Source organism: Epinephelus lanceolatus, chromosome 6, assembly GCF_041903045.1.
Source record: "Epinephelus lanceolatus isolate andai-2023 chromosome 6, ASM4190304v1, whole genome shotgun sequence".
Taxonomy (NCBI): domain Eukaryota; kingdom Metazoa; phylum Chordata; class Actinopteri; order Perciformes; family Serranidae; genus Epinephelus; species Epinephelus lanceolatus.
In genome coordinates this window covers 32,543,433-32,560,229 of record NC_135739.1, presented here as the reverse complement: position 1 = coordinate 32,560,229, position 16,797 = coordinate 32,543,433, and the positions used below count along the sequence as shown (strand labels likewise).

The window sequence follows — 16,797 nt, the reverse complement described above, 5'->3', positions numbered from 1 at the left end:
CTTGGACTTTAACACCAATGACTCAGGACTTCACTTGGATTTGAGCCTTTTGTCTTGAAAATACTTGAATACTACTTTTTTTTTTTTTACATTACAGAGTCATCATCACCCATTCACACACATTCACACACTGGGCAAGGTTATAATGTACAAGGTGCCACCTGCTACCCAGTTTAAACACACTTAATTTCTTTTAGCAATTTGGTGTTCAGCATCTTGCCCAAGTATACTTTGTCATGCAGACAAGAGGAGATGGGGATCGACCCGATGACTTGTAAAACCATGATTTGGTCCCACCTTAATAATAATAATGGCACATTCTCATAAAGAATAGCTCAACAGTATGCATTTTATATAGCTTTATTTTATTTGAACAAGCACAGAAAACAGCTCAAGTCAGCAGCTTTATGTAGCAATACTTGTGCAGACTCACTGGCCTGGCAACTAAATATTAGTTACATGGGACATCATTTCACATAGAAATAAATCTCTATCGGAGGAAGAGAAGGCATTAATTTCTGACAGCATGAGTCAGTACATATACACTGATATGGCATCTGAGCTTCATATAAAAATAAATCTCTCAATGTAGGAAAATACACATCCAATCAACATTTTAAAGCAGGAAGCAGCATCAGGCAGCAGGAAGTACAGTAGATATGACCAGAACAGGCAGGTTTGAGTCAGAAAGAGACATTTGTGGAGTGAGTTGTTTGGGTCAGAGCAGTGGTTCTCAACCAGGAGTCTGGAGATCCCAGGGGTCTTTGAGGGAGTCCCAGGGGGTTCCCCAGAAGTGAAGAAGTGAGCCCAGTGTGAGTAAGAGTCCTAAGAGTGACTATTCTGATCATAAGTTTCACTTCATTCACGATTATCTCCTCAACTGTGGTCGAACTGTAGAATTCTGGGCTTAATCATGTCTAACAAGCAAAATATTTTCAGATATAGGTCCCTGAAGTGAAATCTTATCATGTGGGGGGCTGCGACCTAATGTGTATCACCGTACGGTTCCTTAACACAAAATAGTTGAGAACCAGTGAGTTAGAGGCAATGAGAGCAAAGTATTTGATGCAGAATAGTTAACTATAAACAATTAATTTCCTTTAACCTTATTATATTCCCTTGACATCCTTGCATGACAAAAGATACTACACCAAATCTCTTCTAAAATTGAAATGGAGTTAATTTTCTTACTCCAAATCCAACAAAATGCAAGGTAAACACCATCCTTGACTCAAACCATCCAGACAAACAAATATTCATTCACTCCCCAGCACAAACCGGAGGCTGTTTTCTTTATGTTCTCCCCAAATCTGATGGAACCTGACCAATATGTCAGAGTTACCCTCTCCATTTGTGTCCAAATGCGTAGATAAAAAAAGGAGTGAAAAATAGCTGCAGGTGGAACGTAAGCTGACTGTCTGTTACCAGAGCAGTTCCCATCAATAATCGAGAATAAAAAGAGTTAATGCAGATTAACTAAATTATTTATCTTCTTGATTTTTTGGTTTGGAGGAGAACACATGAAGCAGACAGACCTATGGACAAACATTCAGTCACTCATCATCACACTATCCCCAGCACAGCTCTGTGTGGAGGTAACACTAGTGCATATTCACTGATATGGCATTAGCTTATTGTAGAAACACAGCCTAAAGTAAGGGAGGGTTGTGTTGTATAGTAGTGCACAGAGAGCAAGAGGCAGCAGAGAAAGAACAGCAATCTGATTTTTATATTCACATGAAAAATTATTTTTTTTAGAAATGATGAGCTGGGTAGGGGCTTTAAGGTTAGGCTAAGCTAAGCTAATCACCCTCGGGCCCCAGCTCCTGAGGGGCATATCGATTGTCTAATCTTGTCAAAAAAGTTAATAAGCATATTTACCCAAATTAAAAATCCTTATCTAATAGACAAGAGGGCCTGGTCACTGATCTCTTACTCACCCAAAGTAGGTAGTAAAGGTAAAGTGATCTAAGTCTAAAGACTCTGTGGTAAATCAGAAATTAAAAGATTATCTGCAGCTCATGTGAGGTCAAAAATCAGATTATCTGTTCTTTGTAAAACTAACTTTAGAGAGAGAGAGACAGGCATACACAACCCATTAGATCAATGTAACAGGTGGCAGCATACACACTGATATGGCAGCTCACCCTCAGTAAACAAAGTGGCAGCAACACCTTCTCTCACTATGTCTGATTCTCACGGGCTAAAGGTCCTTTGGCAACTTAACTCTCTTATCTGCCATAAAAAAAGGAGACAATGTGCTTCAATTCAACACTGGCACTATTTAAATCCAAAGGCAGCTCCAACATGCCGTTCTCTCATGTATTAAAATAACACACAATCAGGTAAAAAATGATGCAATTTTAGGAGAAAAACACAGATTCAGGTATAAAAAGGTGTCTGGACAGCAGGGCTAAACTGGACTTGAGTAAGGCTAAGATGGGTGAAGGTTTCAAATCTAAAGATTTCTGTGTGAGAATTGGAGAAAAAAAGACAGAAAATGAGCCAGACATGAAGAGAGGGAAGACGCAGGAGTGGAAACAGGAAGAGTACAGAGGTAAGCAGTGAGCAATAGAGGACGTAGGGGGGAAAGTGAGTAGGAGAAGAGGCTGGATGCCTGTGTCACATTACATCCACAGGTTGGTCAGCATGAGGCTGAACAGGGCCAGCAGCAGCAGCCATGAGGAGGACATCACTGTAAGAAGAAGAGACATTTGGAATTGTAAGGAGGTTTTTGAATAAGAAAAAAAAAAAAAAAGAAAATCACCTTCATCGATCTGTCTGTAACTTTTGATGATTAAGAATGATTCATCCCATCTCTGCACTCTAGTATTTTCAAAATTATACCAGTAAGCCCAAGAGGCTGTTTCATTGTTCATCCATTTTTTTAATTACATGTCTGTATCTCAGACACCCCTGGCTGTATTTTGATGAAACAAAGAGATTAGAAAGAGATATTCACATTGAAACAAGTTGACATAATTGTAATTGATTGTGCTGTCCACACAGTCGGCTTAAACATTAGCCTGTGCTGTAACATAGGCCGGCTGAATATTAAACAGTGATGAGCTTCTTATCAGAGCTTGACATTTTTGGAAAAAAAACCTTAATTGCTTTCTCCTCAAGAGATTGATATCACTCTTATGTCTGAAGGGTGGAGCTGGAGCCAGGAGACAGGCAGGTTGGCTTAGCTCAGTGACTTGAAAAAGGGTGAAACAGCTAGCCTGGTTCAGTCCAAAGCAGGGTTGTATAGAGTTGTTATCTGGCAGACAGAACTATGTGTGTAAGCATTGGTGGTTCTGAGTCCTGCTCTGCTCCTGTGCTGTATGGGGTTCCACAGGGTTCAATTTTAGGGCCCCTGCTTTTCTCACTGTATTTACTGCCTCTGGGTTCCATCCTTAGAAAGCATGGTATTTCTTTCCATTGTTATGCTGACAATAGTCAGATATATGTGCCACTGAAGAAGAAAGATGCTTTCTCACTTAAACCACTTCTGTTATGTCTCGAAGACATTAAAGCCTGTATGGCCCTGAACTTTTTAAATTTTAATGAAAAGAAAACAGAAGTGATGGTGTTTGGTCCCAATGACTCTTGGGGGCTCAAGTCAACAGGGGGGTCCCCTGTTGACTTGAGCCCCTTGGCATATTATGTGAAGCCAACAGTTTCAAACTTGGGTTTTAAGAAGGACAGTGATTTTTAATTGGATCGGCAAATTGATGCAGTGGTTAAGTCCAGCTTTTTTCATCTTAGGCAGCTGGCAAAGGTTAAGTACTTTCTAGCACAACAGCACTTTGAAACAGTAATCCATGCCTTCATCACGTCTCAGCTGGATTACAGTAACACATTTTATTTTGGAGTCAGCCAGTCCTCCCTTGCACTTCTCCAGTTGGTTCAAAATGCTGCTGCTCATCTCTATAACTGGAGCACGTAAGAGGGAGCACATAACTCCCATTCTGGCTTCCCTCCACTGGCTGCCTGTGCACTTTAGAGTTCATTTTAAGATTCTTTTATTTGTTTTTAAATCTTTAAATGGTCTCGCCTCACCATACCTCTCTGGGCTGCTCCATCCCTACACTCCTGCTCGGTGCCTCAGGTCAGCAGCTGCTCCTGGAGGTACCTAGGTCCAAGTGGAAGCTCAGAGGGGATAGAGCTTTTTCTGTTGCAGCTCCCAAACTTTGGAACGACCTACCTTTGCACATCAGACAAGCCCCCTCACTGTCCATTTTTAAAACCCGTCTTAAAACCCATTTTTATTCCTTGGCTTTCAACTCAGCATGAGACTCTGCTGTTTTAGTGTTTTTATTGTTTTGCTTTATTTTATTTCATTTTATTGTTTTAGTGTTTTTATTGTTTTTAATTGTTTTATGTATTAAGTTTTTATGTTTATTTACAGCACTTTGTTTCGGCTGTTGTTTTTAAAGTGCTCTATAAATAAAGCTGAGTTGAGTTGAGTTGAGTTGAGTTGAGTTATCGAGACCACTTTTTTGAAGCCTTGCACTTGTCTCATGCCTTGTTTGACTCAGACTTGTCTTGGTCTCAGATTTGGCTACTAGTGAAGTTGTTCCTGCCAACTGATTGTGAATCATTTGTACAGAACATTGCTGCCACAGTCTGCTAACAGTAACATCCCTTACCGCAAGTCACCATCAAACTACCTTTGTGGAAAATCCTCAAGCACCCCTCTACTTGTCTCCCCCTTCCTGAAGGGGCAGAGCCTATATGTAGCAACAGCTCACAGGTGGCAGTACTTTTCCCCTGGAGCACAAAGGAGCATGTCCACCTGCCTCATCCTTTCTGAACTTGAGTACATGAAATCTCAAACCAGCTCAAACCTCCTTAAAGTAGTCCTTGAACCAGACTTTCCAAAATATTCTTCAACCTTCACTAACATTTAATAGCAAAATGTCTGCAAATTCTACCGTAATTAAATCTGGTTTCTTAAACAGGACTCGATTTACTCTGGGCTTTGTCTTGGCTGCCTTTGGACATAGTCTTGACTCAGACTCGACTGGACCTGGTCTTGGACTTGACTTGGACTCAATTAAGTTGGTCTTGACTACAGCCCTGTTCCACAGTGTAAGAATTCACCTACTAACATCTTTTAAGCTCACTAATATACACATATCTTGAGTGTTTAATCTGTTCAGAGCAGGCTAACCGTTGTGTACCTGTGTTTATAGTCTTTATATTAAGCTAAGCTAAACTCACCAGATGCTGGCTGTAGTTTCATATTTAGTGTACAGATATAAGGGTGGTATCAATCTTATCATCTAATATTTGGCAAGAAATTTACATTTATTTCCCAAAATATCCAAGTATTCCGTTATGTCGATCAAAGAAAATCCATCACTTGCTGTGCAGTTGGTGTATTCAGTGAAATTAGATATGTGTAAGAGGCTGTGGTTCATACTGCTATTGTCCTGGCAACAAAAATTCGGGCTGCTAATTCAGCTTTAGTTACTTTATATTTCAAACATTAAAAACATCGATCATTTTGACTGACATTGGATCGTAAGGAATGATTTATTTGTGTTTACCAGCAGTTGATGAGTTACACTCCATGTTGACCAGTGAGTCCATGTAGCCCTGGCCCAGCCACTCCTGGTAGGTCTTTCTGTCACCGACACCCACCAGGCGAACAGTGGAGTCTTTGAAGATGAGATCTGTGCCCTCATAGGCCTGTGAGTCAAACATCCTGAAACCAGTACCTGTGTCACTGCCGAAAAATTCCTACAGGGAACAGAGAGACACGGAATAAACACCGAAACTGACCAACATAATTAATTACCTAAATTCCAGTCAGCCACTCCTGTGAAATCAATTCCTGTGTGGATCAAGTGGAGCACTTTTGTTTTTGATGGTTAAACGTTAACACTGTGTTTACACAGTTTTTATTATATTTCTTTCATACACTTTTTAAATTGTACATATTTTTGTGGGAGTATAGAATGAACTAATGTAGAACACATTCAAGGAAGGAGATGTTCTGTTTTTTACAAGTAAACTCTAATATACTACTTTAGTTCCCTTGTGTTTAGCACTGATTTTATATCACTTATCTTATACTAACTTTACTTCCTCTTTGTTCTCAACTTTTCCCTGAAGAGGGAAGTTATGCTGAAAGATAAACCTGGAAAATGTGGTACTTGTGCACTTACACAACACAAATTTAAACACAACAGAGTTAAACCCACTATTTATTTTTTCTTGGTGCATTTATCTACCAAAATGTAAAAAAAAACAACAACAACAACAAAAGAACCCTTTTCACAACATCTGTGTTTATCTTTTGGATTTGATTGTCCAACAAAATAACTTGCTGTGATGCTCTTGGGCAGCAAAGTTCGAATTCTCAGATGTCAGAGCATCCGTAAATGTAGCACAGAAAAATCAGTGAGTCCTTTACTGTAAAGGATTACCCGTCTTAATTCAGTTTGAGGTCTTCGCATGTTGGTGGCTTATAGCGTCTGACTCATTCACACTCTTACTGTACCTGTGCGCGGTCCAGGAGTCCATAGACGGCATGGATGTTGGTGCTGGGCCGAACCATTACAGCGTGGGAGGGGACTCTGGCCAGGTGACAGTGTCTGTACTGTGAGACCTCGGCTTTAGTGTCCTGAGAACAGAGCAGCTGGAAGTCTGTAGACAGGAGATCTACTGCCCAAGATTCCCCAGAGTTACCTGAACACACAAAGTGAGGTGGTTAATTATGTCCCGTAAAACAATAAGACTCTTAGAAGGGGGACATTTTGTATAGTGGGGTTTCTTGTCTTACCATCAGTGTTTTGGAAGACAGTAGAATGCTTCACGAAAGCCACATCTCCCTCTCCCTTCGCCAGACACCTGAATGGACACATAGACACACGTGTGATATAAATTGTCAAGTTGTTGAAGATGGCAAAGCTGCTAAATTGGAAAGGCTATTCTGGCTCCCCTGTTTTCAAAAGTAAAAGTCACAATAAATTTTCTGTAGACAGCTGACAGCTAGAGCACTTCTACAACTTGAATCATCAGTGCCAAAGATGCTGCCCGAAAATATGTGGTTCTTTCATAAAAAGTTGACGTCTGTGTAGCCACTAAAAACTTCAACTACACTCAACTCCCAAACTATGTTACACTGTAAGTAACATTGAGGACACCAAGAAGAGAAAATTCTAGAATGTGAATACAGAGTGGGAAAACCTTGTGTGTAACATGTAACCCTGATGACGTGCAGGGGTTTGGGATGTTACCTGAAGGCACCATCGTATCCATCATACAGGTCTTTTCCCTTCTCACATTTGTTCTGTCCTGAGCTGTCGCCCACACACAGACCACACAGGTTGCTGGGGAAACCGGGTTGGTTGGCACCCGGTACGCAGCTCTGCTTGAAGAACCCTCCGACCGCTGAGCATCATGGGAAACAGGAAAACAGAAGGAAAATTCAGTCTTTTGGACTCGATCTGTTTTATAACCTGCTCTACCAAAAAATACAAAAAAGGCTCATTCCATCGATTATACATGAAGTTGAGTTTCCTAGTTTAGTAGGCCTACTACTTGGCCTGTAACCACAGTCATATAATGTTCTCTGTGGCTTTTGAGGAGCTTTGTCAAGTCTCAACAAATCATGTAATCTTGGATTGGGCTACAAACTACTGATTTTTAACAGAAAGGATGTGAAACAAACTGAAGGTGTGGATCTGCAGGCATGTCATCAGATAGCTCCAGAACTTGTATGATTGCAGAGTTGGTCGTGAGGGTTGATTTACTTTGCTTTGACAACATAAAACTACAACAATTAAATCTGAGTTTAATTGCAATGGACTATGGTTGACATGAGGCATCGCGTCCCAGTTGTAATTACTACTTGGGTGTTGGCACGAGTGCAGTTTACACAGTATAAAACTCATAATTATGCTAACTCCATTATGCAAGACCTCCAACTTAATTGAAGTGCAATGCTAAATGGTGTTTAAGTGACACAAATCCACATATGCCTTAATTCCTAAGCTTGTGTGATTATTACTTAGCTGTTGACTGATTACATAATTCACAAAGCCAAACATGACTGTAAAAAGCCATGTTTACTATTGGAAATGAATGGATAGTGAATGCATGGTCAGCAACAATACACCACATTCCTTCCAGGCTTTAAGTCTTTTAATGTGTCAATGTCAGGTCTATTGTTTTGATAACAAAAACATATCACATATAAAATCCATCTGCTGTAAGAAAATAAAAGCTATGGCTGAAACATTAGTGAATTGACAGATAATCATTTGAGTCATCAAGTAGCAATGCTGAGCTTTGTGTGTAAATGTCAAGATATCTCTGTTTTATATAAATGTAAATGGCAATGGGCATATTTCATGCAGTCTTACATTTTATCGAGTTTCAGTATTTGTGCACTGGATCTCTCTGAGTTCTGACTACTCCAGCTCACACCTTTGCAACACACACACAAAAACACCCCACTGACCTTGGGGTATCTGACAATGCTGGGGTGTGATCAGGCCTCTCTCCATCAGCGTTGCTATGGGAACGTTCCAGCCAGCCGTGCGACCGTATCCGGTGTGACAGGAGCGACGGCCACGCAGGTTGTCAAGGTTACGAATGTCAACGCTACTCTTTTTCACCACTGCGACTGCATAGTACATGGAACCATCGCGGTCGTCTGCAGAGAAAGAACAAAAAACAACCACCTGTATCTGTCGCCTTTGAGACAAGAATTTGTGACACACTGTTTGTGTGAGTCTCTGTGTGTTTGTGTTTTTACCTGTGTAGCTCTCGGCAGTGGCAGGGACCAAGCCGTAGTCTTTGCCTGCTGTGTAGATGTAACCTCCGTCCAGAGTGATGGCATCAGCCTCGTTGTTCTACATGAAGGAGAGAGCAGAGATTGAGATGCAAGAATGACTAAAAATAAAAAAGCCATCAGTTGGTGTTAGAAATTTCCAACTCCAAGTCGTACACTTTGTGCTTCAAGTTCTAAAAAAGTCATTATGTCCCTTTTACTACATCTAAAGTTTTACCAGAGTATATACTGACAGAGAAATACATGTATAGAAATAAAAATGTCTGCAGCATGGCTGTATAGATGGCACTGTCTGTCGGTCAGTCCACCACGTTTCAGATTGAAATATCTGAACAATCTCTGTGCTGATTGTGATGGAACTTTGTACAGATATTCATTGTCCCCAGAGGATGAATCCTGCTGATGTTGATGATACCCTGACCTTTATTCCACCAACAGGTTGACATTTGTGGTTATGTTGTCTGTCTTCACTGGTAAATGCACCTTTCCCTCCTGCTCGCACAGCATGATCGAATTGCGAGTCTTTTTTTTAATTTGTCAAGTCAAGTCTAAAGTCGTCACATCCTTAAGTCAAGTCTGACTCTAGTCTAAGTCTTATGTCTCAGGTTCACACCTCTGGTTTAGAATCAGTGTCTTTATTTTGTAGTTCTTCTACCAAAGACTATTAAATGTCCTGTTGAGTACAATCTTAGTCACACATCTTTATCAACCAAATCTAAGTGATGATCAATATCACAAATGTTTATGTTACAAAATAAACATCTCAAATCAGTCTAAAAAAATCCAGTCTCCACTAGATTCTAGTGTTAAATGATTTAAGTTGAAGTGAATGAATACCACTGTAGCAATTCTTCACAAACTGGTGTCTGTTACCTTTATTTTCTTCATGCAGTCAGTCACGGTCTCTCCGTAGATACACTTAATAGATGGAGTCAGACCTTTACTTTGGAAGGCCACACTCATTTCAGCACACTTCTTCTGCTCACCGCTGGACAACACACACCACCGCAGCGAATCTGGCATATTTGGTGGGTGGGTAGTGAAGGAAGAAAGAAAGATTAATGGCTACGTAGGTAGACAGGTAGCCCAGTTAACCAGACAGGATTAAACTAATATTTATTTATCAATACATTTCACACAGAGGCTACCGGGAAAGCCATGAGTGCTATTTTTGTTTCACCTTCAGGTTTACAGTCCATGGCTCTCAGAGCATTGTAATAGAAACGACCCATCCACTTCTTGGGGTCATCTGACTCGGCCCCCTGGAACATGATGGATAAGTCCGAGAAGAGCACAGTTCCTCCTCCATAATCAGTAGATGAAAACATGCTGAAGCCCGACTTCTCCTGCAGACAGCAAGGTACAATCAGTTAATCTCACAAATAGAATCTCACAGTAATGTGGCATAGTGCATATGTGACTGCTTTACTTTGTCTTAAACACTTTTACACCAAAAACTGAATTATGAGCAGCGGTCCTGTTTGGACGTACCAGGCCCTCTGTCAGCATGTTGAACACCACAGAGGGAGTGACGTGATTGCCGACCACAATCCCACGGAACGGGATGCGGACCAGATGGCACCTTTCCCAATCAGAGACAGGAGCTCTGGTGCCGTCACGACACAACAGCTCATAGTCTGATGACACCAGTGTTTGTGCCCAGGCTGGGCCACGACCTGGTGAAAAAATGACCGGTTAGCTAAAAGTTGACAAGCTCACAACAAAGAAGTTGCATGTGTCACTAGTTACTGAAACAACCAACTAATGACTGACTATCCAGCTAACTAAAGCATTACCATCAGTGTTTTCCTGGACAGTTGTGTGTTTGATGAAGGCCACCTCTCCTGCACCTTCAGCCATACACCTGCAGACACCAAACAAAAGGGAGAAAAAGGTTATAATCAAAGGTGCACGCTACCTGCAGAATTCCACCGCAGCTGCTTTGAAAGCGTTCCTCAAATCCAACGTCAAATAAGTAAATAAAATAAAAAAGAATCATATTTCAAATCTGTACTAATACTGTTAATATCAAAGGGAGGCCTCTAGATATATTGTGGAGTAAAAACAAAAAGACATCCACTCCACATGTACAGTTCTGCGTATTGTAAGCAGAGTATGAATGTGTATTACCTGAAAGCTCCTTCATAGCTGTAGTATCTCTCTTTGTCACTCATCTCACATTTGTGCTGTCCAGCACTGTCTCCTACGCACAGCTGACACAGAGACGCAGGGTCACCGAGCTGGTTTGCTCCAGGGACACAGCTGGCAATGAAGAAATGTGCCACACCTGACAACACAAACACACAGGTCTCTTCAGCTTTCTGTATGTACAGTCTCTATAGGTATAGATATGTATGAATAGTGAATGTTTCCTACCCTGTGGGATGTTGCAGCCCATCACAGACATGTAGCCCTGGTCGATGAAATATCCTAAAGGCATTTTCCAGCCGGCTGTGCGGCCTTTCCCGGTGTGGCAGCTTTTTTTTCCTTTCAGGTTGTAGATGTTGATGCCAGAATTTGCTTTCCTCACCACAGCAACTGCATAGTAGGAGGCACCAGTACCTGAGGCAACAATAGCACAGGTGTTAACATACATAATGACAATAAGTTCTGTAAGGCAGCAATGTACTATTGGCTATGACATTCTGGCTCTGTGATCTAAGGTCTAGGAGGTCAAAGTGTAGACTACCACTCCTGTTTTAGGCCTATCCCACACCCAGGACAGAGATTATAATCAGGGTAACAGGTGTGATAACTGAATCAATTTACTCCAGGTTATCCATGATAAAGAACTAAACAGTTTGGGAAATATGTTTGCTCACTTTTTTGTCAAGAAGATACCTCTCTCATGTCTGTACGATAAATTTGAGCGACAGGCAGCACATGGTTAGCTTAGTTTAGCTTAGCACAAGAAGGAAACAGCTAGCCTGGCTCCATCCAAGAAATAGTCCAGCATGTAACTTCTCATATTAAGACAAATTATTATTTCTATATTACATTTTTTATAAACAAATGGTAAGTAAAGTGTTAATTACTGATCTTTAAAGGTGCTTCTAGGTGAATTATTTAACCTTTAGACTGAACCATGCTAGCTGTTTACCTCTGTTTCCAGTCTTTATGCTAAGCTAAGCTAATGGCCAACTGGCTCACCATCACATTTAGTGTGAAGACATGAAAGTAGCATCAATATTTTTCTCTAATTCTGGGCAAGAAAGCAAACTTGCACTCTATAAAATGTCAAACTATTTCTTTAAACATTAAAACAGCAAGCTGAATAAGCTAACCTGTCTCTGAGGTGCAAATCTGACTGAGGAGCAACAGTTTAACTCTAACTCTAACTCACTTTTCACACCTGTCTTTCTCTCTGAATCACTACCTCCGTCTCTTTCCTTCCACGTCTTTCTGTTTGAATCTCTCTTACATGAAGAAAAAACACATCTTACGATCAGCTTTTGATTCAGCGGCAGCTATCTTGAAGGACGCGGTCTTCCCCAGATTGTAGATGTCAGATGCGAACATGGACAAGGCATCTGCTTCTTTTTTCTGCCGAGACGCACCAAACAAAAAGAGTAGTGTTCAAATATCAGGGAGTTAAAACTTAGACTCATGAGGGCAACAACTTAGAACAATGAGAGTCTCTGTGGCTTTGGGATGATTTTGAAATTGCAGTGCAAGAGAAAATGTTTTGGACTGGTGAAAATACTTAATAGTTTTTTGTACATATTTCCTTATACCATAGGCTAGATAGGAAAATGATCAGGGTTGGTTGGCTACATGGGGCGGTTGGCAACTTGGCACACAGCTATTTTTTGGTCCTTTGAAGGTCACAGGAACAAAAATGTATCATCAAAATGTTTGCTTTCATCACCTGCACTCATCTCCTTTGTTAAAACCCCTGAAAGCCACTGAGCCCCACTAAGCCCTACTTTTGGTGAGGATTACATTTATAATATTGAAAGTAAAAAAAGTGGTCTATCAATACTTGTTGACATTTTATCTACCTAGAAATTGTTTCGGATTACTTTCCATTTACATTTCCCTCTATATTGTCACAGATTTAACCATAATGTCAAGACGGAAGAAGGTGTGTGTGTATTCTTATTTTTTTAATTTAATGTAACTTAATTTTGTTTATTTATTTTTATTTTATTTTATTTTATTAAATTAAAATAAATTTATTTTTATATTATATTTATTTTTATTTAAAATTATTTTATTTAAAAAAGATTTATCTATTTACTTATTTTCTTTATCTTTATTTATTCATTTATTTTTTATTTTTTGTAGGACCTGCGGGGTGTGGGTGGGGGAGTTGTGTAAAAGAAAAAGGGGAAAAAAATGTTATCTATGTTCACTTAATTTCAGTGTACTGTACTTATAAGATGAATAAATAAATCTGTTAAAAAAAGTGGTCTATGGACTGAATGTATAATAAAACTCTGTTAGAGATATTGTAAATGTGTAACTTATGGTTAATAGACAAATGAATCATCTACATTTTGATACAAGATTTAACAATGATGGTAGCTATTTTGTGAGTTTTAAGCAATGTTTATATTGTTAGTTAATTATTAGCATTTTGAATGGTCATTGGCAAAAGTAATTACACATTCCCACTGATGAGTTTCCTAAAAAGTTTGAAAATGGGCAGATATTCTATTAAATGTTGATGTTTTCTGGTTCTTTTTGAAGCAAATGGTTGAATTGTTTCTACTAATTTAGAAAACATTTGTGTACATTAAAACACATGTATTTATAGCTGAGGCCTTAATTTGCTGCTGGTCAGAATATTCTACGTAACTCATGCCAGAAAGGTTTAGCAGATAGTGAAAAGTGTGCCAACCATCCCCGGTCTCCCCTGTAATTTATCACTCTTGTGTTTCACCCATAGTTCAGCTTCTGATATATAGGACATCCTGATTTCTGGAAATCTTTGTGGGTGTCATAAACCCAGTGTGCTTTGTGCTGCCTGATAACTGTAACCTATCACCCATGAACAAGTTTACTGCAACCTTCCACGCAGGCCTTGTTCCTATCTTGTTATCTGATGCCTGATTGTGTGTTCTGCCATTCAAAATTTTATTAGCTCTTAACAAGTCATCTGATGTCCTGATTGATAAATGAATAGATGATGATATTAATAAGATGTTTTACAATACAGGAGACTGTATGCTTATAAAGTAACAACTGTAATCGCAAGTTATTTAAACATGCTGAGTTCATTCAAAAACCGACCTGTAGTTTCTGAACGCAGCCCTCAACCGTCAGTCCTTTGACGCAGTCTAGGGTCGGACGGATGGAGATGGCGGCGAAAGACTGCGACATGGCCTGACATTTCCTCTGCTCTGCGTCTGAGATGGTGCACCATCTGATGTTGCTCTGGCCAGACACTGAGAGAGAAAGAGACACACAGAGACCACTCATCATTCTTTTATTAAGCTATTCCACCAAATGATTCATAAAAACATCTTGTGATCTCAACTATCCAACAACTATGATTATATTATGCCTTTTTCACTGCATCTTTGCAGCAGTACAGGACAGTGCTTCCCAACTAGGACCCCTCAAGGGGCCACATTATCAATTTGATGAATAATAAGATGTGAGAAATGGGTTGAAATTGTGCTTTCTGATTTTACTCAAAATCACTTCTTGGTTGAAGTGCTTAAAGCTCATATGCAACCTGTGACAAGGTATGAGCAGATGTTGCTAGTCAAGCAATAAAGGTTATGAACCAGTGTCTGATGAATAGCAAACAATATATCTACTCTTTCTGTTTCAGATTAAGGATACTTTATATTGGAATTGTTGCCTCACTCTTGCCTTTAAAAGCATTTATCGTTGTGTGTATCTTCACCTCTGGCACAACCAGCAAAACATCAAATCATCAAACTATGTTAAATTTAACCTCTAAGACAATTGGTTGTGCATGGCATCACAATATGGCACAGAATAAGACACAAAATCTTTAATTATTCAAACAATATATGTAACTATGACACTGTATGTAACTTTAAAGTGCATATAGTTTTAAAAGTAGTTTTTAGTGTATATAGTTTTACCAGTTTGTAGTATTAGCAGTAGAGCTCCCACTGTCCTCCACATGGCCATGGCCTCGTCCTCTCTTCCTCTCTCCGGTAGGTAAAACAACCTCTTTTACCTTCTCCTCTATTTTATATACGATGACTCCTGAGTCAAAGTTCAGCCTCTATCTTCAAGACCTAGCTTAAAGTCCACGAAGAAAGCTAAGAGGAAGCTGTATTTAGTGATTTACAACTCTACATCAACATGTCATTTAGGAGTCACAAGACTATCAGTTCGAGTAGTGTGGAGTTTATGAAGTGCGCCTCTCTGGTATACCCGGCCTGACACGTCTCTGCTGCTGCTGCTGCTTGGCTGCAGGCCAAAGTCTGCACAGAGAGGTCTTTTTACAGTAAACCCCTCCTTTGCTTTTTCTGCATGGTGCTTTTCCACTGTTGGGAAAAAGGAAAGAAGGGATTGGTCACTGACTCACTACTCTGGTCACTGAGAGGAACAACATGGAGACAAAGAGTCTGTTTACCTGCCTTGGTTGCTAACTTTGACCTTGTCTCTGAGTTTTAGAAGTTTGTCCCGTGCAGAATATGTAGAGAAAGTCAGTTATTCCAAGTTGCAGACACTGTGAACTGAGGCTTTGACCATGATGTGGGTTCTCTGGTGGCTCAGGGGGCTAATGATGCACATGTGCTCCACTGCTGATGTTCTGGGTCTGATCTGGGCTGGGGCCTGGTATGTCATCCTTACCCAAAATTATAAACAAAATCATCATTATTACCAGGGGTGGAACACAATGACATAAATTTTCTCATGTAGTATTGAAATACAAATTTGAGGTACTTGTACTTCATTCAAGTATTTCCATTTTAATGCTTTTTTAACTCCACTACATTTATTTGATGGCTAATCACTTTAAAGATCTTACATAATAACATATTACGGGCGGCACAGTGGTAGAGTGGTTAGCACTGTCGCCTCACAGCAAGAGGGTTCCTGGTTCAATCCCAGGAGGGAGCCCTTCTGTGTGGAGTGTTCTCTCTGTGGGTTTTCTCCAGGTACTCCAGCTTCCTCCCACAGTCCAAAGACATGCAGGTTGGGAACAGGTTAATTGGTGACTCTGTGACTCGGTGACTTGTCTGTAGGTGTGAATGTGAGTGTGAATGGTTGTCTGTCAAGGGTGCCTCTTTGCCAAATGTCAGCTGGGATAGACTCCAGCCCCCCGTGACCCTCAAGAGGATAAGCGGTTACGAAAATGGATGGATGGAGTACATAAAATTGTTAGCTTCAAAAATCAAAATAAAAATGCTGCTTACACATTAATGCATCAACAATAATAATCTAAAAATATTAGTTATAAGATATGATAGTTTAACCTGAACCATTTTTCCACATTGAGTACTTTTTATTGGTCCACGAGGCTGACACCGTCTCCACATTTAAGAGTCAGCCTATGACTTTCCTCTTTGATAAAGCCTATAGTTAGGGCTGGCTCAGGCCCGCCTTGGACCAGCCCCTAGTTAGGTTGATATCGGCCTAGAGTGCCGGGGGACTTCCTATGATACACAGAGCTCCTCTGTCCTCTCTCTCCATCTGCAAACATTAATGTCTCATTAATGCATGTTACTAACTTGGCTTCTTCCCCCCTTGGCTTTTGTGCTTTCCCATGTTGCAGGTTTGCATGGATTGGGGTTGCGCCTAGATTGCAAGTCACAGGTGAGCTACTGCCTTGGTCTTGCCTGATGCCTATTATTATTAGTCATTGTTCTACAATTATTATTCACATATGAATAGGCTATTATTGTCATATATATATATATCATATATATATACTATCATGTACTACTACTCTAAGTATTCATATTTCTATTATTAGGGGGGCAGGAGGTGTTCTTATTGAGGATCCAAGGAGGGACAGAGGGTGTAAAGCCCTCTTAGGCAAAGTGTGATTGGACTTTACAAAGACAATTGAA

General features: G+C 40.1%; 1 protein-coding gene across 1 annotated transcript; it reads right to left on the bottom strand.

Moving 5' to 3' along the window:
- Nucleotides 1-344: 344 nt before the first annotated feature.
- Nucleotides 345-15,036, bottom strand: meltf (melanotransferrin). Its single transcript, XM_033621608.2, has 16 exons — nt 14,854-15,036; nt 14,027-14,181; nt 12,235-12,334; nt 11,168-11,353; nt 10,922-11,078; nt 10,588-10,655; nt 10,283-10,467; nt 9,972-10,137; nt 9,665-9,807; nt 8,756-8,852; nt 8,459-8,653; nt 7,233-7,386; nt 6,776-6,843; nt 6,494-6,681; nt 5,538-5,730; nt 345-2,695 (listed from the first exon to the last, which is right to left on the bottom strand). Exons 1-16 carry the CDS (start codon nt 14,900-14,902, stop codon nt 2,628-2,630), a joined length of 2,172 nt encoding a protein of 723 aa, XP_033477499.1. The 5' UTR covers nt 14,903-15,036; the 3' UTR covers nt 345-2,627.
- Between the last annotated feature and the right edge of the window lie 1,761 nt (nt 15,037-16,797).